Genomic DNA, 25,645 nt, shown 5'->3' on the forward strand with positions numbered 1-25,645 from the left:
ACGTCCCAAAATGAAGAGAGTTTCAGAGGATATATTTGGAACTACAGTCATTTTCACAAAGCATAGCAAGACCAAGTCGAGAAAAACATGTCGGAGAAAATCAATGGCATCAAAGGGGTCGCCGAAGAGACTGGTTGCATCTAAGAAGAAAAAGATGACAACCAAGAAAGCGAAAATGGACTATACTGAAAATGCAACCCCAGTCGAAAGTAAAGGCTGCATAAACACCCTCCTCCTCCTCCTCTTCCTCCTCTAGATAAACACCCTTCTCCTCCTCCTCCTCCTCCTCCTCCTTTGGATAAACACCCTTCTCCTCCTCCTCCTCCTCTGGATAAACACCCTCCTCCTCCTCTCCTCCTCTGGATAAACACCCTCCTCCTCCTCCTCTGGATAAACACCCTCCTCCTCCTCCTCCTCCTCCTCTGGATAAACACCCTCCTCCTCCTCCTCCTCTGGATAAACACCAGAGGAGGAGGAGGAGGAGGAGGAGGGTGTTTATCCAGAGGAGGAGGAGGAGGAGGAGGATGAGGAGGGTGTTTATCCAGAGAGGGGGAGGAGGAGGGTGTTTATCCAGAGGAGGAGGAGGAGGAGGAGGAGGGTGTTTATCCAGAGGAGGAGGAGGAGGAGGAGGGTGTTTTATCCAGAGGAGGAGGAGGAGGAGGAGGAGGGTGTTTATCCAGAGGAGGAAGGAGGGTGTTTATCCAGAGGAGGAGAGGAGGAGGAGGAGGAGGAGGAGGGTGTTTATCCAGAGAGGAGGTGGAGGAGGAGGAGGGTGTTTATCCAGAGGAGGAGGAGGAGGAGGAGGGTATTTATCCAGAGGAGGAGGAGGAGGAGGAGGAGGGTGTTTATCCAGAGGAGGAGGAGGAGGGAGGAGGAGGAGGGGAGGGTGTTTAATCCAGAGGAGGAGGAGGAGGAGGAGGGTGTTTATCCAGAGCGAGGAGGAGGAGGAGGGTGTTTTTACAGAGGAGGAGGAGGAGGAGGAGGGTGTTTATCCAGAGGAGGAGGAGGAGGAGGAGGAGGAGGAGGAGGAGGAGGAGGAGGGTGTTTATCCAGAGGAGGAGGAGGAGGAGGAGGGTGTTTATCCGGAGGAGGAGGAGGAGGAGAAGGGTGTTTATCCAGAGGAGGAGGAGGAGGAGGAGGAGGGTGTTTATCCAGAGGAGGAGGAGGAGGAGGAGGGTGTTTATCCAGAGGATGGAGGAGGAGGAGGAGGGTGTTTATCCAGAGGAGGAGGAGGGTGTTTATCCAGAGGAGGTGGAGGAGGAGGAGGAGGAGGAGGAGGGTGTTTATCCAGAGGAGGAGGAGGAGGAGGAGGGTGTTTATCCAGAGGAGGAGGTGGAGGAGGAGGAGGGTGTTTATCCAGAGGAGGAGGAGGTGGAGGGTGTTTATCCAGAGGAGGAGGAGGAGGAGGAGGGTGTTTATCCAGAGGAGGAGGAGGAGGAGAAGGGTGTTTATCCAGAGGAGGAGGAGGAGGAAGGAGTAGGAGGGTGTTTATCTAGAGGAGGAAGAGGAGGAGGAGGAGGGTGTTTATGCAGCCTTTACTTTCGACAGGGGTTGCATTTTCAGTATAGTCATTTTCGCTTTTCTTGGTTGTCATCTTTTTCTTCTTAGATGCAACCAGTCTCTTCGGCGAACCCCTTTGATGCCATTGATTTTCTCCGACATGTTTTTCTCGACTTGGTCTTGCTATGCTTTGTGAAAATGATCTGTAGTTCCAAATATATCCTCTGAAACTCTCTTCATTTTGAAAACGGACGTCTATCTGTCAGCAAGGTTAGAGTGAAAATGTCAGTCACTCAACACGACCCTTGAGTTTTATAACACATATTGACATAGATCACACTCTTATTCCTGGGCTGATAATCTCAGCAGACGCAGCCCCCCCCGAATGAGCATGGAGAAAGGTGCAAAAAGGCGGCAAAATTCAGTTGCAATAACATTCCATTTCGCGTGGGATGTCAAGTTTCCATATGAGGATATTCATTACTATCCATTGTTCTTTGTTAATGTGCATCTGGTCAGTTGACCCTGTATTCATCTAATTCACCTGATACATCACTTATACATTTACACATTAATGAGTTATCTTGCATATTAATGAGGGATTGGTGACCTAAGTTTCCATATAAGGATATTCATTACTATCCATTGTTCTTTGTTAATGAATGCTCAAGTAATCTTATCTCTTAGAAGTTATCCACTAAACTACGTTATTTCACTCTATTTTTTCTCATAAAAATGATTCTGGGTATGGGTTTAAACGAGTATTTTTCCATTGAAAAAAGGAAACTGAATCGACATTTTGAACTCCAAACATCTTTTAGAAAAAGAATGTAATTTTACAGTATTAAAACGTCTCAGACCAGACTGGCATACTTTGCAGTCTTCAACACACGGGTTTCGCAATACCGACTCTATATTTCTCAGAGCTGACCTCTTAGAGTCAAGACTGTTAACCCTTATTTTTTTATTTAGTTGTCATGACAACTGAATGTTAAAAAAAACTTATAAGAGGTAACACTAGAAGAGTTAAGAACTGGACATGTGGTTTCTATGGAAATTCAACTCACACCCCTCTTTGCCACATGTGACAGTCATAACTACACGAAATACATGCATCAATGGAATATGTCTAACAATGACATTCCTTTCCCCGTGAATCACATTTGAACCTCGTAGTAGCCACTTCCATATAGGGACACTCATTACTATGCTTTGTTCTCACTTAATGAAGGACTCATTAACACATTTCCTTCTTGCATTGGAACAACAGACCTCTCATTACTCTTTCTGACCTGTGACGTCATGATTATATTTCACAATGAATGAGTTATTGCACTTATGGATCAACGTAGCCTGAGATGTGGAATGGTGCCTCATAGAACACGGACAAAACAAGGTGTTATGTGTATAGCATATACGAACTCATTCGGAGTGTTGTAAAATAAACCTCACTTGTAACAATATAAGCAATGTGATCTACTGTTAGATGCGTCGACAACTGTGTACATAGTACACTAACTAAATATGGAAATATTACTATGCCCATTGAGCGCTGTAAAGAAGGTGATCACGTGACTCCCTAGCGAATATGTACTTGGTGAAGCTTGCGTTGAATTGATCATCGGGTTATCTTCCTGACCACTGACAGAGGACACAATACACCAAACGATTAATCTTAAGGTTTTAAAAAACTAATCATGCTAAATTCAGAATATTCTAACTTTATCTCGAGTCATAGAAATGTATCATGACAATGGTTAACTAACACTATGCTAAGATCACCTTTTAAAACCTTAAGATTAATCGTAACTGTTTTGTAAAAAGAGATAAAAAAAAGACAATATAAGAATACATTGATCGATCATGTCTGACTATATTAAAGAGCACATAGGTAAAGGTAACTACATCACTATGTCTCTTAATTATGATGGTTCTTCAATGGGACGCCATTTGTGGTGCACACATCCTTGAACAAAGGGAACATTGAATTTGAACATGTACTTTTTTTTTCCTAAATGAGAATTCGTTGGACTCATGATAACATAATAAACTCAATCAAGGTTTATTTTCATACACATCATACATCATGCAGAAACAGACTATAACATCTACAGCCAGGAATCGCAATGCCATAGCATGTACCCAAAAGTTGTGCGCCGCTCGCACACCAAAGTATAGTCTGTATCAGAAATCACTTTGTTACATTTCATAAAAAGTAAATTTTCATAAAATCACTATGAGTGTTCTATTTCTTGCTTTGTAAAATGTTTAACGAGTGATGTTTTATCAACAACAACGAAAAAAAAAAAGAAGAATTATATCTAATTTCTGTTGGGTATTAAACTCTACAAATGGATTGGTAAAATAAGAATCTGTTTTAAGTTTAACTGTTAAATAATATGAATTATTTTATCAAAAGCATGGTGTACAAATGCATACATAACATTACAAAAATACTTTACACAAATATGCATTAGAGGTAGACAGATGAGAAAGAAAGAAAAAAGATTTCAATGTAACTAATTACATATCAGTAAATAATTTGTTAAAATATTTAGATTAAAATTATTACTCACCTAAGACGACTCTGACACAGTAGCACGTGACCTCCATTCTCCTCATTCATTCCGTCTTCAATACTGTCAGCAAGGTTAGAGTGAAATGTCAGTCACTCAACACGACCGTTGAGTTTTATAACACATATTGACATAAATCACACTCTTATTCCTGGGCTGATAATCTCAGCAGACGCAGCCCCCCGAATGAGCATGTAGAGAGGGGGCAAAAAGGCGGCAAAATTCAGTCGCAATAACATTCCATTTCGCGTGCGATGTCAAGTTTCCATATGAGGATATTCATTACTATCCATTGTTCTTTGTTAATGTAAGTAAATTGCATCTGGTCAGTTGACCCTGTATTCATCTGATTCACCTGATACATCACTTATACATTTACATATTAATGAGTTATCTTGCATATTAATGAGGGATTGGTGACCTAAGTTTCCATATAAGGATATTCATTACTATCCATTGTTCTTTGTTAATGAATGCTCAAGTAATCTTATCTCTTAGAAGTTATCCTCATTACTCTTTCTGACCTGTGACGTCATGATTATATTTCACAATGAATGAGTTATTGCACTTATGGATCAACGTAGCCTGAGATGTGGAATGGTGCCTCATAGAACTGACTTGTAGGTCAGGCGCGAGATTCAAACCGAGGACACGTGACAGCCCGTGAGCGTTCATGGCAACGTCCGCCATCTTGTTTTTAGACACGTGTTGTTCTACGTTTAACGAATGGTCAAGTAATTAATTGCATCCGGTCAGTTGACCCTTAATGAATGTAATTGAATATCGGGAGATCTTTCTACATGCACCTGTTCCTGGGCATTTTTTTTTAATCCTACCACACATAGCCGGCCACCGAATGTGCACAGAGAAATGTCTTCAAAGCAAAAGGTTCAAATGTTCACCACATGTTCTCGCGCCAAAATGGTCTCACAATGACATTCCATTCTGCGTGAGTCAAGATCCAACCCAACCCCGGTCGTAGTATCATGTCCATATAGGGACATTCATTACTATCCCGTGTTCTACGGTTAACGAATGGTCAAGTCATTATTTGCATGATTGCATTTGGTCAGTTGACCCTTTATTAACCTAATTGACCTATGACGTCATGCATACATTTGCATATTAATGAGTTATTCTGCATATGAATGAGGCAATGACGTTGACAACACACACACACACACCCACCCCCCAAGGTCAAGGTTATGTGACGTCATCAGTCACGTGGGGTTACTAGGTGCACTTGTGACGTCATCAAATGAGGGGGTGAGGGGGGATAGTTATCCAAAGTTATCTACTGCTAACATGATAGTGCATTGTACAGTTCCGACTATATCATAAGCACACACACACACACACACACACACACACACACACACACACACACACACACACACACACACACACACACACACACACACACACACACACACACACACATCACTATGATAGCAGGTGGCACGCGCCACACACACACTTGCAAACGGAAGTCAATAGTTTGCCCGATATTACACGCGAACATACGGTACAATTGCAAGTCAGGGGAATCAATATCTGATATTATCTGATATTTGTGTCACTGATGCGTCATTGTTTGGAAATGTTTTCCGCATCTATAGTGTCAACAATAAAACCTTTGAAAGCTTTACCTTGGCCTTGAATGGTGTAACCTTGATCAAACACCTTCTGAGCAAGCGTCGTGTGATTATTTTTGAAATCTTCGAAGATGCTCGATTGTACCTCAAATGGTGTGAAATGTAGACAGGAAGTAATGGTGGTGCTGGAATATTGCTCGACATGAAGGGACAGCTCTCTTTTGGACAGTTGAAGTCATCCCTCATGACATACCGTCTTGTGGATACTAGTATTTGTTGTCATTCTGAATCTGCATGCATAGATCTAAACATGAAACAGACGAGACGGCTGCACTTGTGCCTTATATTTCTAACCCAGCTGCGTAAATGAGTGGAAGCGACTATTTGACCATTATTGAAGGTTATCAAATCATTGATATACTTAAACATATATATAGCTGGCATATATTTGATTGTCGTGTCACCATCCTGTTCCAGCTATACTTGGTTACAAACAAAGGAAAGAACATATTAAACTTATTTACACTAAATACGTGCCCCACTCTGTCTTATATAGAGTAACTGCTACTTATGTGGATTGTCTTGTGTTGGTGGATGAGGTTATTGGGTGTTTGTGCTGATTACGTTGTTTGAGAGCCATTTTGTTGGCTTTAAGATCGTCCCTGATGGCCTGAATTATTTCTGGAGCTCAGTTCCGATATTCAGTGACATAATGTGTGCGACATACAGTTTTAGTTTTGAATAAAAAGGTGACTATATACAAAGGGAACATAAACTCTGCAAGTGTACGGCAGTCCGAAGCCATCATATTGTGTAATACCTTCACGAGTGAATGAGGTTTGCTCGAAGCCGCATTAACATTATTGCAGCTATTCCGATGACATCCTTGATGTGTTTCAGTCAATCTACACAGGATCTATAATATATGTTGTTCAAAGGAGTGTTTCTCTACATGATACCATGAAACGTCAATAATCATTGCTGGTCAAAGGATTGTTTTCCTAAGTACATGTTTTTTTCTGATAACCCTTTAGATAGGACGTTCAATGATCCTGAATAGGAAGTGATGATACTCAATATGCGAGATGTCGATAATCGATGTTCATTAGCAGCATGTGCTTTTAGGTCTTAATAATTATTAATAGGGTTAAGGAACTTCACGTTAAAATCGTACGCTGAAAATATACATGGTGTAATGTATTGCAGGCCAGGATTCGCGAGGAATAGAAATATTTTAACCAGATATCTTTCTTGTAAAGGTCATCGCCGTGCCTTTAAACTCCATCATCCAATCCTTGGTTGATGGACACGTAGTACCCGTACATTACACTTGTCTTGAAATCCAACCAACAGGAAATCAAACCAAGACTAGCGCCAGTGCCATACTGGACTGAAAAGGAAAACAAACAATTCCTTGTGGGGGCAAAGGTAATTTAATAATGACACACGTTTAATTGAAAACATAAACACCTCTTTAAATCAAGTAGACTAAGAGAAATAAACAATGTCTGAACAACTTGTAATCTGCATGTCATGTCTGGAGCCCCTGGCGTGTCCCTTACAACAATAAAAATAAATACCGCCTTCAGCTTTGTCAGTAATTTTACAGTCATGGTTGACTCCCTTAAATTGTTTCATACATGGACACTATAACAGATGCCAGGGCGTTGCCGTTCATATTAAAATAAACTAAGATACATTTCTTACGTAAATTGGCAAGCGGCGATATGTATTGCTGTTCTTTCTGAGGTGCGGTGATACAACTTTATCATTGATATATGTGTGTGATATCTGGCGGAAAAGACTAACAACTAGCGATGTGTGATAGTCGTACTCTCAAGACTTAATAATCGATGTTCAGAAAGAATGACTGTCTATATGTCTGAATGAAAGAGGGAAAGCAGCTAACTTTATGTTTGCATGAGGACAAAGGAAGACTAAGGAAAACAGAAAAACGAATCAGTAGCTAACTTTGTATGCATACACCATAAAGCTATACACATTATACATTATGTACATAATGGGTTTTTAACTGGTCGAAATACGTGAGCAATCAAGCAAAGCATAATTTTCTGTGAAGAATATTTATGTTGAAAATGGTATAAGGTTCTATACGGAAACGTCGCTGTAACAGTATGATAAGAAGTTGTTATACATAAATTGTTTATTATATGTGATGACAGCAAACATTTCTCATAACAATTGTAAACAAAAAGGCAGCCGTATGTTATGGGTACAACTGACCAATCATGTGCCTGCATTTTAGAGGTGTAATAAAGAAGAGAAGCAGTTTAATTCCATGTCTCAGCACTGGCATCACAGGATGGTAAGGTATGATATCTTCGTCACAATGTACCCCCAACACAGAAATAGAAACATGTAAACTTCAAAGAATAACCTGTCTCGTTTATCCACCGAAACAGAATCCAGCGGGCGTAAAAGCCAAAATGGCTTTGAAATTTATGTGAATGGATCACTTAAAATCAGTGATGTCACCAGGTTTTCGCGAAAATGGTAAACATGTCCTGCAAATCACACAATTCACATAAAGAAATAAGTGTTTGTGTGTTTCTTAACACCACACGGCAGTACTCCTAGCATGCGACGCCAGCCTGTAAACCAACAATACAATCAAGTGGCGGACCAGAAAGTTCAGTGACACGATGGCGCACTTGTCGTCGCCTGAGAACCATTATGTCCTATCACCACTTTTGCAAGTTTTGAGTAAATGATATTTTAAAATTTGAAGCGCTGTAAAATATTAACTGAAAACCATTTTTTTTCACATGAAACAAACAAATACAAAATAATTGATATGTTTTTAAAGCAAAAGTAATTATCCATCTTTTCATAAATTTACAGACAAATGTTCTTTTGTTAGAACAGGCTGGTTGTAGGATCCCTTTTTTAGACATAGAATCACTGAAAAACTATTTTCCAGCAACAGGGGATTAATGAAATTTACAACATTGTTAGAAAAACACCCATTTGGAACGAAAATGCAAATACATCCTTTTGGGTCAACTGTGGCCATAGGACCATCTGGTTCTCAGGCGAAGAAAATTATGTTAGCTTTGAAAAAAACTTTTGATATTGCTGCTTTTGTTTATTCAACATGTCGTTAACATAACGCCCCTGTATGTTACATCTGCAAAACAAACAGTGCATCTTGTGCAAGGAACAAACTTTGACTCACATTTGAACTGTTGATCATGTTCATGAAGTCAAATGGCGTAAAGTGCCGTGAGACAGAAGTGGCGTGTCTCAAGTAGTGATATCTCAAGTATGAAATGATTGTGGCTGGACTTTATCACCAAACGTTTTAAAGACAGAATTGGTACTATTTGTTAATTAAACATAGCATCCAGATGAACATAATGTAAGTCAAACATAACACATCTACAGAGCAAATAGTGGATCTGGTACTAATTAAGTTGATCAGCCAGGTGACAGGTGATGTTGCTGGAACACTTCTCGATGGTGAACTTGGTCCATCCGACTGCTGCTGCTGCATCTGCTGGGTCTGTTGTCAGGAGACAGTTGGGAACAGCTGTTGGGTTGTAACTGAAACTGAGGCATGGCTGGGACAAGTGGCACTGACGACCGCATTCATTGGCGGATGCAGCTGTGAGAGACGTCATCGGTGTTGAAACTTTCATGTTGAGTACTTTATTGTACTTTGTTCCTGAAATCAAAACGTATTGTCATTCCTTACACAGTTAACGTCTTCAGTTCAGGGAATTAAAATACAATAGCTATTAATTCACCAACAGAAAACACACATAAATAAAAATATCGATTTAAAAGAAAATAGGATGGCAGTTACAAGCAGCTGGTTTTAAGTTAATAATTTTACAGATGTATAGTTAGGGTGGTTCTACAGTTGACGAAAGATAGCTCAGAGTTGGTAGATGATTTCTTAGTGAAAGGATATATTACCACTTCGCTTCATAGGCGTGCCATCAACCTCAACCTCCAAAACAGCTAATGTACCAGTGATGTTTCTCCAGACCTTCACGAATCGAACAGGGCGTGGATGGGAACAGTTGAACGTGAAGGTTTCTCCTTGACCAATCACAGCTGGACACTGGCCGCAGATAAAGATTTCCACATCTGGGCAGTCGCTGCTGTCATCGACAGACACACCCACGTATGCACTCCCTAGGTATGCTTCTGTTAGGTGCAAAATTAACCATATGATGGGATAGTGTTTAAAGTTTGAAATAATCAAACTCATAACTCAATAATACACTTATCACTGTTTCACTTATCACTTAGTACAGATGCTATAATTACCTTGGTGAATGTAACAGTGGTTATTATTTTAGTACAAATTACATATTACAGATTCTATACAGATTTGGGTCACATGTCAAAGTGTTATTGATATAAAATATGAATCGTCAATGCTAGAGAATAACCAGTCTGGATTATCTGCCGAAACAGATTCCATTTGGCTTCAAGTGCAAAATAGTGGTGAAAACATTAATGGGCCACTAAAAATCTGTGATGACACCAGGTGTTCGCAAAAAGGGCAAGCATGACCTGCCCTACCGGTAGCACCCATTATTTCCCCAAACAGCATACAACAAGTATTTATTACCTGACACCCCTCAGCAGTACTCCTGCCATGCGTCGGCGGCCTCAAACAAACCAGATACGACTGCAGTTGCACAATCGCAGAGACTTACCAGTGCCAAAGGTGATGCCACTCACAACTGAGATGGTATTGACAGAATAGAACCCCTGCAGATCTCCCTGCCAATAAGGATGCACACTGTCCCGGGTCCAAGCTGGTGTGTTCTGGATATTTCCATCATTCCCATACTTAGCGTTCCAGTAGACTGTACTTAATCTACTGGGTTTTCCTCTCATGATATTCTCTGCCTTACTTACGGAAATATCTGAAAGTATCGAAGCGAAAGTGACAAAACAATTACAATAGTCATAACAAATCTCAGTTAAGAGGTTGAACGTATTCTGTCCAACCGGTGGAACCCGTCACAACACACGCAAAGGCAAGTCAAATGTTCATGACAAAATCAAAATGACATCAGACATAATGTTTGTCACTGATGCGTCAAATTTGGAAATGTCCTCCACAGCTCTACCATAAAGCCTCTTCAAAGTTGCACTGAAGCCTTAACGGTGTAACCATTTTCGAACAACTCTTAAGCAGTCGGACGAAGTTATTTAAAGTTTTCGTGGAAAGAGCATGCTTGATTGCACCTCAAATGTTGTGAAACGTTGACATCAAAGGCTGCAGCTACTGGAATGTTTTCTATTGAAAAGTGCTCGTGGGTTTCACCGATGTGGTAAACCTACATCAGTTTGGGCTTTCATCATACATTAAGCAGACACACTGTGATATAACGGGATTTCTGTTCAAATCAGTGTTAAACCCAACTTACACACTCACACACTCTTAGCTATATCGAACACTTTGTGGAGGTTTTACATAACAGCACCCTGTGGACATACGTGTATGTAATAATGGGTACTGAGTATCGCCATGGTCACTACAGTGTTTAAATTATCCTTTACTATTAGTGGTCAGTTAATCATACCCACATTATCCTCAGTTCATATCTCCATTTATGTACACTTCCAAATGACGGAACTTTTTTATATTTCGATAATCAAGTGAATGACTTCAATATTTTTTAAACAACAAAACAACAGAAGAACTCACATCATATGATTTGAGGACGTGTAATAGTGCACCTCGGCAACGGCGACACATCACAGAACGGTGCGATGATAGCAAAAATATTTTCAAATATTGTATAATCCTCATAATCGTAGAACATTTTATGTATGATGTTGTATTACGTTATCACACAACACAGTGTTTAGTTTCAAGAAATAAACCGTTTATGGTAAAACAGAAACATTTATCCTTCAAGGCTCTAAGTGCCCTGTAATCCAGTCATCATGTTCTCAAAACTTGAGACCCGTGACGACCCGGGGTAGAATAGGTCTTCAGCAACCCATGCTTGCCGTAAAAGGCGACTAACGGGATCGGGTGGTCAGGCTCGCAGATTTGGTTGATGCATGTCATCGATCCCAAATGCGTGGATCGATGTTCATGATGTAAATCACTGGATTGTCTGGTCCAGACTCGAATATTTACAGACCACCGCCATATAGCTGGAATATTGCTGAGTGCGGCGTAAAACAACAAACCAAGCCAAATCAAAACTTGAAGGGGATTAATATAATACACATGGAGGACACCATGCAATTGTAAAGAGCCTTGTTCCACTTCAGAGAACACATTCCAAATACATCATGGCAAAGGCCACTTACTCAAATTGAACTGCTGGTAAAGAGAGTCCTGGTATATTTTTTTAAATATTCTACCTAAAATAATGTTGAGTCAAAGTCGAGAAGTACCGATGAGTTGAAAGTTACAGAACATACTCACAACTGTCGTCTGGGGAATATTAATCGATTCGCTCTGCCGAATGTTATAATTAACAGAATCTGTTTTCTTTTTATAGAGCTGCTACAGACATTATATAATCGAGCTCTATCAATTTGCAATGTACGAATACCGACAGATTGGGGTCTCTGTAAGCGTGATGCATCCGACCGCTTTCGAGAGTTTCAATTTGATTTAACGTGAACAGTTCAGCGTGACCAAATAATATCAGTTTAAAAATGTTCGATGTCGTCACCCGATTGTGCCATCATCCTCTTTGAAGATTATTATGTTGCACTGTTTCCGAAGGTATTTTTTATGGATGAACGTACGAACGTACGTACACGACTGCACCATGAAATCACTCAAAGTGAACAGAGTTCCGATAAAAAACATTAGAAAACATCGTGGAAGTGTGCCCTGAGTTTGTGGCCCAAAACACCACTAATATTCTCTATGGATCTCTGTAGGCTAGCGTAAGACGTTGTGAGTAGATCACGGTTGTCTTTTCTCATTCTCTTGGTGGCCTTGCCCATCGTTTGAAGCTGTGAAGCAGACTCGAGTTAATTGACTTTCACTTCGTCAGTACAAGGTCGTACAGTTACCAATGTCGTCATTGGCGAGCACTCTGGTTTCCCTCTTCCACGAAGGTACGTACAGGATATACATTCAGCTGATAGATGCCTCCGTGGTCTAGTGGTAGAGCGTCCGCCCGGAGAGCGGAAGGTCCGTGGTTCGATCCCCGGCCGCGTCATACCGAAAGACGTTAAAAGATGGTACTTGTTGTTACCCTGTCTGGCACTCGGCATTGAGGGGCTAAAACAAGAACTTGTCGGCTCGGAGTCAGTATACTGTGTCTGAGTGGGGTATTCATGTTAAACTGCGGCATGGTATCTCAGTGAGCTAGCACTATAAATCGGCATCAGTCCGGACTAGTACAAGCAGCCACACAAACACACACACGTACATGCACGTCGCTATATAAGTGCAATAATCTTGGACGCGACGTTAAACCCCATTTCACCTCAACTGAACCAATATGAATACACAGTCGGGATACCGGCGGTGCGAGTGACCGACTTTTGGTCCGTGATTCAAAGCGCGGCGCTGTCGACTTTTTAAGTATACTTATACCCCGTACACATGTACAACATTTACTAACGTAAGTAATTTTGCACATGCGTAACTATACATACGTGTGTATATGTAAATTTACTATGCGTTCACATGAAAATCAACTTAGGTGTGTAAATATAGTATGTAAATTGTGTAAGGCACACATATTCGTCAGTCTGTTCACGACTTTCAACACAAAACAGGGTGTTTTCCAATCAGAGTTGAATGAGAAGAGAGTTACTTCACCTACATTTTCGCGTGAAGCAACATGTGATTAATTTATTTCGTACACAAAGTTTTGACTCCTTGTAACCAAAAGAAAACACCTATCGCTCAACTCTGTATATACGCACAACAGTTGGCAGCTGTTGACAATTTGTTTGGTGTTGGCAAAAGAACAGATATTAATTAGATCATCCTCTTACATAAACATAAACGTTCACATTGCAACATATACACACAGTGCAAATTTTCATTTACATTTGCACCTGCTCCAGACATGATGCAAATTTGCTCCTGATGTAAATATGCACACATGAGTAAACGCGTTCACATAACAAGCATACTCACGTATGCATTCTACACACGAATGCACATATACACACATATGTATAGAGACGCATGTGAACGGGATATTAGTTGTCCTGCGAACTAACATCAATGGAGCAGAAATTGTCACCGGGTTTGCACACACAACAGAAGTAACATTTTTTTGTTAATGCGTATGCATAGAAATGACAACAATGCCAATGTTTGGGCATATATTAATATTCATGCGCAACAATAATAAATACAAAATATAAGATCATACGCACTCTCGTTAAATACCATTATTACGAAACTCGCTTTCGCTCGGTCAGATACCATAGAAAGTCCACTCGATTCGTAATAATGGTATCAAACGAGAATGCGTGTAGTATTCTCTATTTTTCTGCAATTCTGATGTAAATAAATACACGCTTTTAATATTCTACATTAAATAAGTAACAAGACCCGTGAAGATCCGGGGTAGAATAGTTCTTCAGCAACCCATGCTTGCCGTGAAAGGCGACTATGCTTGTGGTAAGAGGCGACTAACGGGATCTGGTGGTCAGGATGGTTGGTTGATGGATGTCATCGATGCTAATGATGTCAGTCACTGAATTGATTGTCCAGACTTGATTATTTACAGAGCGCCGTCATATAGGTTGAATATTGCTCAATGCATCGTTAAACAACAAACAAAAACACAAACAAATGTAACAATATTATTCAAATGAGTTACATACCTTGTAAAGATAGATAACATAGAGCGACCAGTAGACTCAGGCCTGTTAGTGGCCTCATGATTCTGTCCCTGGATGGTTTCAGAGCATTTGTCACATTTCATATTGAAGGTACCTAATGAAGTGTTTCAAAACACAATAATCAATAGAATCTTACTTGTACAGACAGAGCTACTGATTGAAATGGTGTTTATTATTTATGTCACATTAAGTACGAATACATAATGATACTGTACCCAACGTACTCATTAAAACTGACGGTACTGATGTTGATCGTTTGCCTTGTAAGTCCTTGTACATGTCCTTGTAGGATTATTACCCTATCGGTTCAATTACTGTTGATCAGTTGCAAATGTCAGTTTTCAAATTGGAAGTAGGTATTCATACCTTTGGCAAAAATCAAACACACTCTTGGTGAATAGTTTGCCAAACTTTATTGCAACTTTATTAATAGAAGCTTACATTTCTGTACATTTCTGCAAACACATGTTCTTCATGGACTGAATTCGATTGTTTTATCGACCTGTTATTTGGTATCCTGTAAACGACTTCACACTTCTGTTCCGGCACATTTATTCAAAGTAAGCAGATTGAGAGCTCGCATTCGTGACCAATTATGCCATTAACTAGGCCTGCATCTACACTCGTCCGGGTAATGATTCCTGCTCTGTGATCATCTTATTCGTTTCCTTGGGTTATATAATGTCCACACACAGGTCCATTTGACTTGTATTGGATCTTACGAGATGACGACTGGCCAACCAGATAGGTAGATACTTAAACGAGTATTGATAACGACTGTTCAATAGAAACAGCTTCTCCATTCCAAAACACACACCATGACTTCAGTGGCAGCAAACGACACACAAAATCAACAAATAATAAAAAATATCATTTAAACAATACAAATTGGTAGAGCATTGTGTTTAATTAAGTGCAAAGACATCTGGAAATTTATTCCACAGCAAATTGCATATGACGAAAGACGAAACTGAAGATTACCTGGTGTCCAGACTCGCTGACATGGCAGTTTGCATGTCATCATGCTCAAATGTATGGATAACTATTCATGCTTTCGGATACTTTATTGCCTAGTCCAGCCTCAATTTATTTTGCTTTGATGAAGCTGGAACTCACCTTCTTTGGATGCTGACTGTACATAAGGAGTGGATGCGGTTTGCATTTCAGAATGTAACTATGGCTTGCGTTAATGAATTGTCATCACATAAAAGTTCCACAATGTTAGAAAAGGCCCCAAACAATTTCTTGTCATACTAGACGTCTAAATTGATTAGGTGGTTAGGTGGTCAGGCTCGGTTGCCTATTTGACTCGTCGTATCGTGTCACCATCCTGTTCAAGCTGTACTTGACACAGTTAAAACTCATTCACACTAAATATAAATGTCAGCCTTTCAGACCATCTGGAACATAACCCCGTGTGTCACTGTCAAATATCACATGGACATATACTTATAGCAACAACAAGGGGGCCGTATTGGAAGGGGCGTACTCTTATCCGTACAGTGGCGACCGACGGTTACTATTACGTGTGGGATGTTGTGAAAAGGACAATCAATGAATTTTAGAATGATATCAGCGAGAGGTGAGTCATTAAGCTAAAATGGATCATCAATGTCATAAACCGTTGCTGTCTGTGTGTCTGAATTGAGGAGAGATTGCAGCTATTTTCACTTTGACTGAGGACAAAGGTAAATTAGGAAAACAGAAAAGTCGCTAACTTTGCATGTTCCACAAAAAGGTTATAAATTATGTCTCTTTTAACTGGCCAGGTTCCTTTTGCTAGTCATTAAATGCAACTGAATTGGGCATCCCGTTTGTCGTGGGTTGTGCCCTCGTGTCGATGGAGGACGGGAGTTTGGTGACTTAGGGCACTGGAGCCAGGAACAGGCTCATTGGAACTTAAATATTAAAACAGTTATGAAATATTATTATCTCACTTATAATATAATTAATTTTGACTAGAATTCTATTCCAGAAGGTGGAGGCTCATGGGCCAATCTGGTGATGTTGACCTCCGAAATCTGTATGTTTGCAATTTCTTGTAATGGCCAAACCTGACTGATATTTATTTTGGTAAAGAAATACAGGTTTTTGCGTCGTACTTGCTGGAGTATACCATCCCCGTATCCGGTTTGTAAGTTGGATATCAAGCGCACTTAAACACCATTGTTTGTGGCACTCCATGGTGGGTGGGGAGCAAGGGTGCTGATCCTGAATCACTCTCTTTCACAATGCCATAACAATACCCTGGTTCAAACCGTTTAAATCGTACACATGTCGATATTGATTAAACCGAAGATCTATTTCGCGTTTTAGATTTATGAACCTGATTTGTTGTCATAGAGGCAGCTGATTAACAGATGATCCCCATAATGAAAGATTTTGCGATTTCTATTTGTTCCAAAACTTTAAATATATAGAAGATGAATACCATGTAATGTTTATATTACAATAAATATTCATCCCTAATACAATTCACATAGCTCATGCAAACAGGTGACAATCTTGTCCTTCGTAATATGGGTAACAAATTCCAAATTATGAAATACAAGATACCTTTTTTGTCATGAATGAAATTTTTATAAATGGAAATGTATGTACTTTACTCTAGCATGCGTGATTTATTCTACTATATTAATGTATTGTTGGCCTGTGGTCTGTAACTGATATACATTGGCTGTCAGTCTGTCTTTTAAACAGTTAATAAACCTCAATCCCTTTGCCATTTCCAATGTTGTCTCTCGAATTTGTGGAGAAATGTAGAACGTGACACGTCTTCGTTGGTGGCTCTTCTTGATGAGTGTTCACGGGGACAGCAATCTCACAATCTGTTATCATGAAACACATTTGCCAATATTGAGGTTGTGGTGTCCATGCACAAATGTTTGCGTTCTTGCCCAGGCATGTCTACATTCATTGGTATATAAATCAGTCACATTAAGTCACACCATAAACGTCCATTTGCAATTGCACATGGCTGTAGTATTTATCTCCTGTCTTCAACATCGTCACCAACCAAATAAAATCCTTCATCTTTAGTTGTTGTTATGATATCTGAGTCTCTATGTTTGCAAGGGCAATGGATCTCAAGAGAACTGTTCCCATGGAAGCACCATGTCCTCATTGTCTTTACCCCGGACCTTAATATCTTTTAGGTCTCTCGTGTAATATCCCATAATCCTTATCCTTTCCTGGCTGATGTTGCCAGACGCAATTGCTTAATGTGTCATGAACTTGAAGGTTTATCAAAACTGCTGCAAAGGCCGTCTTATGGGAACCACTTATATTGTTCAAGGTAAGGCGGTCTGAAGTAATTAATGTCTGGCATCATTGGTCGGGTCGTGGTTAAACAATGGTGAGGTGAGGTGAAATGGGGTTTAACGTCGCGTCCAAGATTATTACACTTATATAGCGATGTGCATGTACGTGTGTGTGTTTATGTGTCTGCTTGTACTAGTCCGGACTGATGCCGATTTATAGTGCTAACTCACTGAGATACCATGCCGCAGTTTAACATGAATACCCCACTCAGACACAGTATGCTGACTCCGAGCCGACCAGTCCTTGTTTTAGCCCCTTAATGCCGAGCGCCAGACAGGGTAAGTACCATCTTTTAAAGTCTTTTGGTATGACGCGGTCGGTGATCGAACCGGTTAAACAATAGAAGATAATAGGATTATAGTGACGTTATCGATGGTGGACTGACAAGTGAATGGCTCTATCCCTGTAGATTAGCATTATGAATTATCAAACATTTCGTCAGTTGATTTACATTTTCTCCCATATATCTATATTTCCTTCCTCCTGTGTCCCACGTCCTTTATTTTTTATGTTGACATTTAGTATTGTCACAAAGCATGCCTGATGTGGATGGTCGAGGAATATGTGCACTCATACACATCCAATAGGACCCCCCGACAGGCCTATCTGGAGTCCAATGTTGCAGTTGAAGATCGTCTGCCCTTTCTCGACTCTTTGTAGAGTTTTATGGTATTTAGACAGGTAAATACATTTCAGCCTTTCTGTTCAGTTAAGGCACCGCTGCTGAATCTTTACATCCATGACAAGGTCGCACATTGGAGAAGTCTAATGGGGCTAACGAGATGTCTCATTATAGCGCTTGTTAGTTTCCCCAACATGAAACAAGTGGTATATATCAACAGCAGCTCTGCAAATGCAATATAGAATCAGTGGCTCCATGGGAAAGGTAAAACCATGCTTTTACAAAACATTTTAAAGAACGACTCATTAAACTCACCGACAGGAGACTTTCCATAGTCCATCTGAGAAATATGCACATACATTATTAACTATTAATTGACGTTTTGCGTATAATGAAACAGGAGAATAACATCGTAAGGTATGGATTGACATTTTACAGCAACACTTTTCCACTATTTCATGTTGAAGGGACGGTCTTTGATTTCGAAAGGTCTCTTAGATCTGACAGAGGCATCTGTCCTGTAGAATTTCCTAAGCTTTACATGGCCAATATCATCTGCATCTTGGAACAAAACACATTATGTGTAATAGAATGCTCTCCCAAAGAAGTACATCCAGTGTTAACCATGTGGTAAATAGTCTTCAATCGGTTGCTGAAATCTTGCTTTCAGTGTATCATAATGGTGTTTACTGTTTCAAGACATATACGTCATGGTTCAATGACTGTTACTTACTACCTATTATCCTTGTTCTCGGGGTTATTGTTGGCCTTTTCACTGCCCATCAGTTGCAATGACACAACAAAGTTCATCTTTATGCTTTTCTGTGCCTGTAAGCTGGACCGTGAGGACCAAGATGAGGATAAGTCTTCAACTGCTCCAGCTGCTTGTTTAGCATGGCCCCTGGCACCCCTTTTACATAGAGCCTGTTTCACTCCTTTGGATGTCTTGTCTTTCTTTTGGGGAAATTGAACTAATTCATTTATTCTGATGCATATATTATTATTTCATAAATTGGAAGAGCTAATTGATAACTTATATTGTTAGTGGATGTATCCTTGAGGGGCTTGTAGTAGCGTATTGTCCCACTAAGGGGTTATGTAAGTTCCACATCATTTGAATAATGTTAATGCAGTTTTAAACGTAGTACATTCGTCTGTAATCTGTGGCGTAACTGATAAACTATCGTCAATGATTGAAAGGATGACATAAATCTTGCCGGTCCATGCAGAAAGCAGATGTACTTTACGTTCCCATGGTCACTTGTATTGTCATCTTCCTTTAGTTACTGGCGATACATTACCCATTTATATATTGTGTTGTTAATACGTAATGTTGTAAATGTTCTCAACTAGTTTTAATCGAATCTGTGATGTTCTAGTTATTGAACTGCCTGTCGATGACTGGCTTTTATTTAGTCTAAATATATGTATTATTAATGTATAACTGCTGGTCACTATATGGCTGAAATATTGCCGATGTGACGTTCAATTTCTTGGTGATGAACACTTGTTCCTCTAATTTTCTGGTGAGCTTGCCAATTTTGTCATGTTTGGACTGGAAACCCAAGTTCATGAAGTTTATGTGTACCTACTTGGGTGTCCAATCTTTTTCTACATCAAACTCAGAATATATTTATTTATGCATTGTTTAAAAACACTATAGGGGCGGTCGGGTAGCCTAGTGGGTAAAGCGTTCGCTCGTCACGCCGAAGACCCGGGTTCGATTTGTAACCAACAAAGGACGATGTTGTATTGGCCAGTGGCAAGAGTATTGTAAAACTCCAAAATATCAAGAACTAACAGATTATTCGAGTTTACACTCTCAAGTGCCTGTATGAAGAATGAAGTGTTCACATGCAGTTTGTTACTGAATATATGTTAAAGGCTGTTTGAATGGCCTTGGCTTCAGCAGTAAATATTAAGCTGTTTTCCGATAGTCTGGAAGAAATTGTTTTTGATCCAAGGATGGTGGCACTGGCAACTTTTTCCCCACCCTTAGATCCATCAGTGAAGATGGAGCAGTGAGAATTGTATTTAGATCTTAATTGGACATGCTTTGCTGCAAGATTAACTGGTTTGCAGTGGATTTTTGGTTTGACTAATTGCCAAGGAGGCGTGGACATTGATTGGTATGGTGCAATAATATCTAGATCAATATTTCCTGGGGCGGAAACTGTTTCGGTTCAGTTTGGAATAAGTGCTAGCATTTTTAACAAAGGATTCTGACAGTACTTCGATTTTTGCGGAAACCACATTGGATATTTGTAATTAGATTATTGATTTCCAAATACCAAACTAATCTATTATTCACCATATGTTTCATGGTTTTACAGACGCAACTAGTTAAAGATATGAGGCGGTAATTAGACGGATCGGTATGATCTCGAACAGGTTTTGGTATTGGAAGTACACATGCATCATGCCACGAAGCAGGAACTTTGCCTAAAGTCCATATTGGATGAAAGATAGCTGATTGTGAATATCATCAGCACCCGCCACTGTAGCATGACATTGCCCAAGGGCATTATGTAGCTCATGTAATGAAAATACTTCGTCATATTCTTCCCCATTATCAGAATTAACATATATATTTCCCTTCTCCTGTTGTTACTTATATTTTATAAATAAGGGGACATAATTAGACGTGGACAAATGTTTTGCCAACGTTTTACCAATTTTATTGGTAATGTCTGATGTATCAGTTCATAATTGATCGCCTTCCTCAAGATGGTGAACAGAAGACTTTGATCTTTGCCTTTGTTGTTTTGTCTCATGTTCCATACTTTGGACATAGGACTGCGGGAACTTATTGTGGAGACATACTTCCTCCAAGACATTCCTCCTACATTTCCTTTAGGGCTGGGACGGGGTACTCGGGTCGGGTAGGTACTGAGTAAGACCCGGGTACCCACAGGACTACCCGAAACCCGTGGTTAGTCACGTGATATATTGTTTCATGACAAAAATTCACAGTATCAATATATGGTTACACAACAATTTTAAGTCTCTAATGTTCGCCTTTCTTCATGACTATGAACACGTTCCTTCTGACTGATATATGTTTGAACAAAGCTAAAACTTCAGTCAACTTCAGTGTATGCATGACCACACCGTTTTATACGTGTATCTAAATACATTTTGCTAGGGCTACTGTCAAACTATTCCCAATCGGACATTGTGTACCTATCTCTTGACACCATCAGCGGGTTCCCGAGTAGGGTCGGGTAATAGGGGTGTGGGTACCCGGGTAGTAAGACTGGACTCGTCCCAGCCCTAATTTCCTTGCCCGTCTGCATTCGTTAGAAAATCGTTGTTTGTGAATATGTGGATTTGCAGAGGACGTAGGAAGTGCTTGATCAGCTATTTCATTGAGTTTACCTGACAATAAGTGAATCGGATCTTCAATATATTTCAGTCAAATTCGTTAAATAGGTTTGAATCTGTGAGAGATAAATCTAGTGCTGTATACGTTCCAGTGGCAGGTGGTTGAATCATCATTGTAAATACATAAATTATTGTCAGTAATGATTTCCTCAAGTACCTTCCCTTAATTGCTGGTGTTCACACTTCACCATGGAGGGTATTGCCCATTCAGATCAGACATGGTTAGGCATGGTTTAAGGAGCTGGTCTTTTAGATTTTGAAGTTCAGATTGTCGAAGTGTAGTGGACGGAGAAATGTGCAATGAGCACAGAGCAAATACTATTTGCAAAGTTAAACGAACGGCAGTAGCTTGAAGATTTGTATGAAGAGGAACAGGGCAGTAAATAACACACAGCCTCACAAAATATAGAATATCCCCCATAACCTTTATCCCCTGGTGGAGAAAATGAATGATGACGGTAGTACTGCCTTAAATCAAATTTATCGGTATGTTCTCTTGGAGACATAGTGCTGTTGGTTTAAAATCTTGTACCATACAATTGTATCTATCTTTTTCTGAATTCTCTGCAATTCCACTGAATCAAATTTAGGGAGCCACTCATGGAGGCTCGACTGGGGGTCTAGATCGTGTGGAATGGTCACTCCCATGTACAGGGTGTGATGGGTTGACGTCCATATCAAGTTGTTCGAACGGATCAGTTGGTGGTACTTCCTCGCCTTTGGTCTGAGTGACCCACCTGCGGTCAGTTGCGGGATCATTATCTAAGGGAAGCTCAGTTCTGATGTGATAAGGTATATGTATTAGCATACATGTGCATGACTGGTAGTGAAGTATAGGAGAAACCATTTCTACGGCCCCCTCGGTATGTCACCTCATGTCAGGGTTTACAATCGCTGGTAATCCCGAGGAGATATGGTTTGTTCAACTTATAAACCGACTCATCGCATAGACAACGTTTTTAATTAAATAACTGTAATAAAAACTCTCAAATTTATAACCTGTATCGGAGATGAAATATCGCCTGCAGTCGTGAACTCGGTTCAATGAAACCGGTGACTTCAGCACGTGCGTCTCGCAATGGCACGAAATATGCACGTGCGTCTCGTAGGCTGTTCGTAGTTTTTGTTTCTATCAAGGGTTTACAATGATTATAAGCCCTCCTGCGAGGTGTTACCACAATCTCAAAAACTCCATATCGAGTTACACAAACAGCCAGTAGGTTTATAAATCTAGCTTTTCTGTTGCGATTCCCTCTATTCTGTGGGGGCCGCATGCCGAAAGCCTCATTCTCCATTGCTTTGTCTTGTTTAACTCACTCACTCTGTTCTTTCTTCAGGAAATTAACAAACTCGTACAAACCCGAAATGGTTTTCTTCAGACAGACAGCTCTCCAGATTTGCCTTCTGGGCCCGACTGTAGAATGGTGGTTCCAGTGATGAAGTGAAGACCGCCCTCTATCCACTTCTGGGTCGTAGGGTGCGCTATGGTTTGGCATATGTTGGTCCTAAGAGAAACATAGAAAGGGTCGGTTGGACGGACATGTTGACTTGATTGCGTGTCATTGTACCACGACGGCGTGGTACGTTACTCATAATATTAATCACTGGTTTATATAGTATAGATTATTCCTAGGCCGTTATATAGAGAATCTCACCCGAGTGTCTTTTGATATGAAATATATCAACACGAGTTGATAAAAGCTCCAGTAGCAGAGCCATTAGTAATGTCATTTGATTGTGACGTCATGGTAACCAATGAAGTCACAATGGTCTGCAAAGCATTGTGATGTAATTTCATTCCAGCGATATCTACAGTGTAGATATCGCTTGATCTAATCCAAGCGATTTCTCCTGTGGGAGCCAGTTTTTTTATAATAAATTTTAGTTAAACACAATCATATGAAATTTTAGTTCACAACCATATGCACCAAAGCTGTGAATTGATTCATTGGGGTTTACCCAAAGGTTAAAGACATGGTTTGTCCTAGCCAAAGACCCAGGTTGCATTCCTCACACAGTTCACGCTTGTTTGTTTGTTGTTTAACGCCCCACTCGGAAATATTCCAGCTATATGACGGCGTTCTGTAAATAGTCAAGTCGGGACCAGACATTGGTGATTGACACAATGAGCATCGATCCGCGCAATTGCTTGACATGATGACATGCATCAACAAAGTCCGAGAATGAACACTTGATTATAACTATTATAACCACCCTCTTTTTAACCGACGGCGTGATGTCTCTTAGTCGGGAAAGAATCCGGCGATCGCGGTTTCGAATCCCATATTGGCACTGATGATGTTTCTCGGTTTGTCGGACTAGTGGTTAAAGTGTTCACTCGTTACGCCGAAGGTCCGGGTTCGAGTCCCCGCATGGGTACATTGTGTTTGAAGCCCATTTCCGGTGTCACCGACCGTGATATTACTGAAAGCGGCGTAAAACCATACTCACTCACTCTAGGATTGACAGTACCATACCCTTGTTGAAGGAAATACATTGCTCGGCTTTGTGTGAGAGAGACTAACGAGTCTGGTCCAATCAAAATCGCGTAACGAAATCGACATCCGGTTCATAAGCTGCCGTGCAGATTTCGGTCGATTGCAGAATGTGCAAGGCATGTGCACCGCCATCTTAGCTTCAATATTTTCCAAATTCATGTTTTTGATCAAGGTGCTCACGTGAGTTGATGCGCTTCGCGAAGTTAGACCCGTATTATTACAATATCGATCTTGATTGTCTTTTTGTTTGAAGCAAATGCAGTGATATGAGAGGTGGAATCCGATTGGTCTATAGGAGGGACATAACGATGGAGCCCAGAAATTCAAGCCTAGTTCAGCAATGGTGGAAACTGGACCTTTACAGTCAGTAAACTTCCTTGCCTCAGGAAGATGCCATGTCAACGAGCCTGACCCTCTGACGACAATCCTTGTCGCCATTTACAGCAAGCGTGGGTTGCTGCAGATCTATCATAACCCGGATCTTCACGGATACATATCATGTAGGATGTAACTGACATAGACACACACACACGCACACACACACACACGCACTCAGACATTGACTTGCCTTTGCATGTGTTTGTGACGGGTGCCAACGGTGGGGCAGGATACGCTCAGCATTAAAAGTGAAAGAGTGGCAGGACACACTGACAACAGTGAGATAATTATGTGGCTTGCATTAAGAATCATTGGCCATGGACGGTTCAAGTACTTCAAGCTATCCGGGTACTCCATCATGAGATGTTTCAGTTTGCCTCAATAAAGCATTGAAGTCGTCCAGAGTTTGTTTGTTTGTTGTTCAACGCCGCACTCGTTCACAGCGAACGCCATTAAAAGGAACTGTCGGATATAACGAACTGATATGGGTCGCGTCCACTGCCTGTATACATGCTGTATAAATGCTTCTGTTATAACGAATTATTATTGGTGGAACCTTTTAGTTTGTTATACCCGTAGTTTACTGTAATTTCATACATCGGAGTTTAAGTGATGGCTCGTCTACATGTAAACCGTTTATGTTTGTTGTTTAACGTCACACTCAAATATTTGCCAATCGAAGTATCAAAATACCTGCTGAATCATCGCCTTGGTTTGGTTGGTTTGTTGTTTTACGCCGCACTCAGCAATATTCCAGCTATATGGCGGCGGTCTGTAAATAATTGAGTCTGGACCAGATAAACCAGTGACCGACATCATGAGCATCGATCCACGCAATTGGGATACCATGATATGCTTCAACCAAGTCAGCGAGCCCTTAACCCGAAACCGTTAGTCGCCTCTTACGACAGGCATAGTCATGGGTTGCAGAAGACCTATTCTACC

The 25,645-nt window shown here is 40.5% G+C and overlaps 1 protein-coding gene and 1 long non-coding RNA gene across 2 annotated transcripts in view; one reads left to right on the forward strand and one right to left on the reverse strand.

The window, feature by feature from the left end:
• LOC139441573 (uncharacterized) overlaps positions 1-25,645 on the forward strand; it is a 395,726-nt gene that overhangs the window by 193,533 nt on the left and 176,548 nt on the right. The window lies entirely within an intron of this gene.
• On the reverse strand, positions 8,976-14,552 carry LOC139441604 (uncharacterized). Its single transcript, XM_071222412.1, has 4 exons — positions 14,480-14,552; positions 10,363-10,575; positions 9,611-9,844; positions 8,976-9,356 (listed from the first exon to the last, which is right to left on the reverse strand). The coding sequence occupies exons 1-4, from the start codon at positions 14,535-14,537 to the stop codon at positions 9,097-9,099; spliced, it is 765 nt and encodes a 254-aa protein (XP_071078513.1). The 5' UTR covers positions 14,538-14,552; the 3' UTR covers positions 8,976-9,096.

Source organism: Haliotis cracherodii, unplaced genomic scaffold, assembly GCF_022045235.1.
Source record: "Haliotis cracherodii isolate W230 unplaced genomic scaffold, xgHalCrac1.p SCAF_41, whole genome shotgun sequence".
NCBI lineage: Eukaryota > Metazoa > Mollusca > Gastropoda > Lepetellida > Haliotidae > Haliotis > Haliotis cracherodii.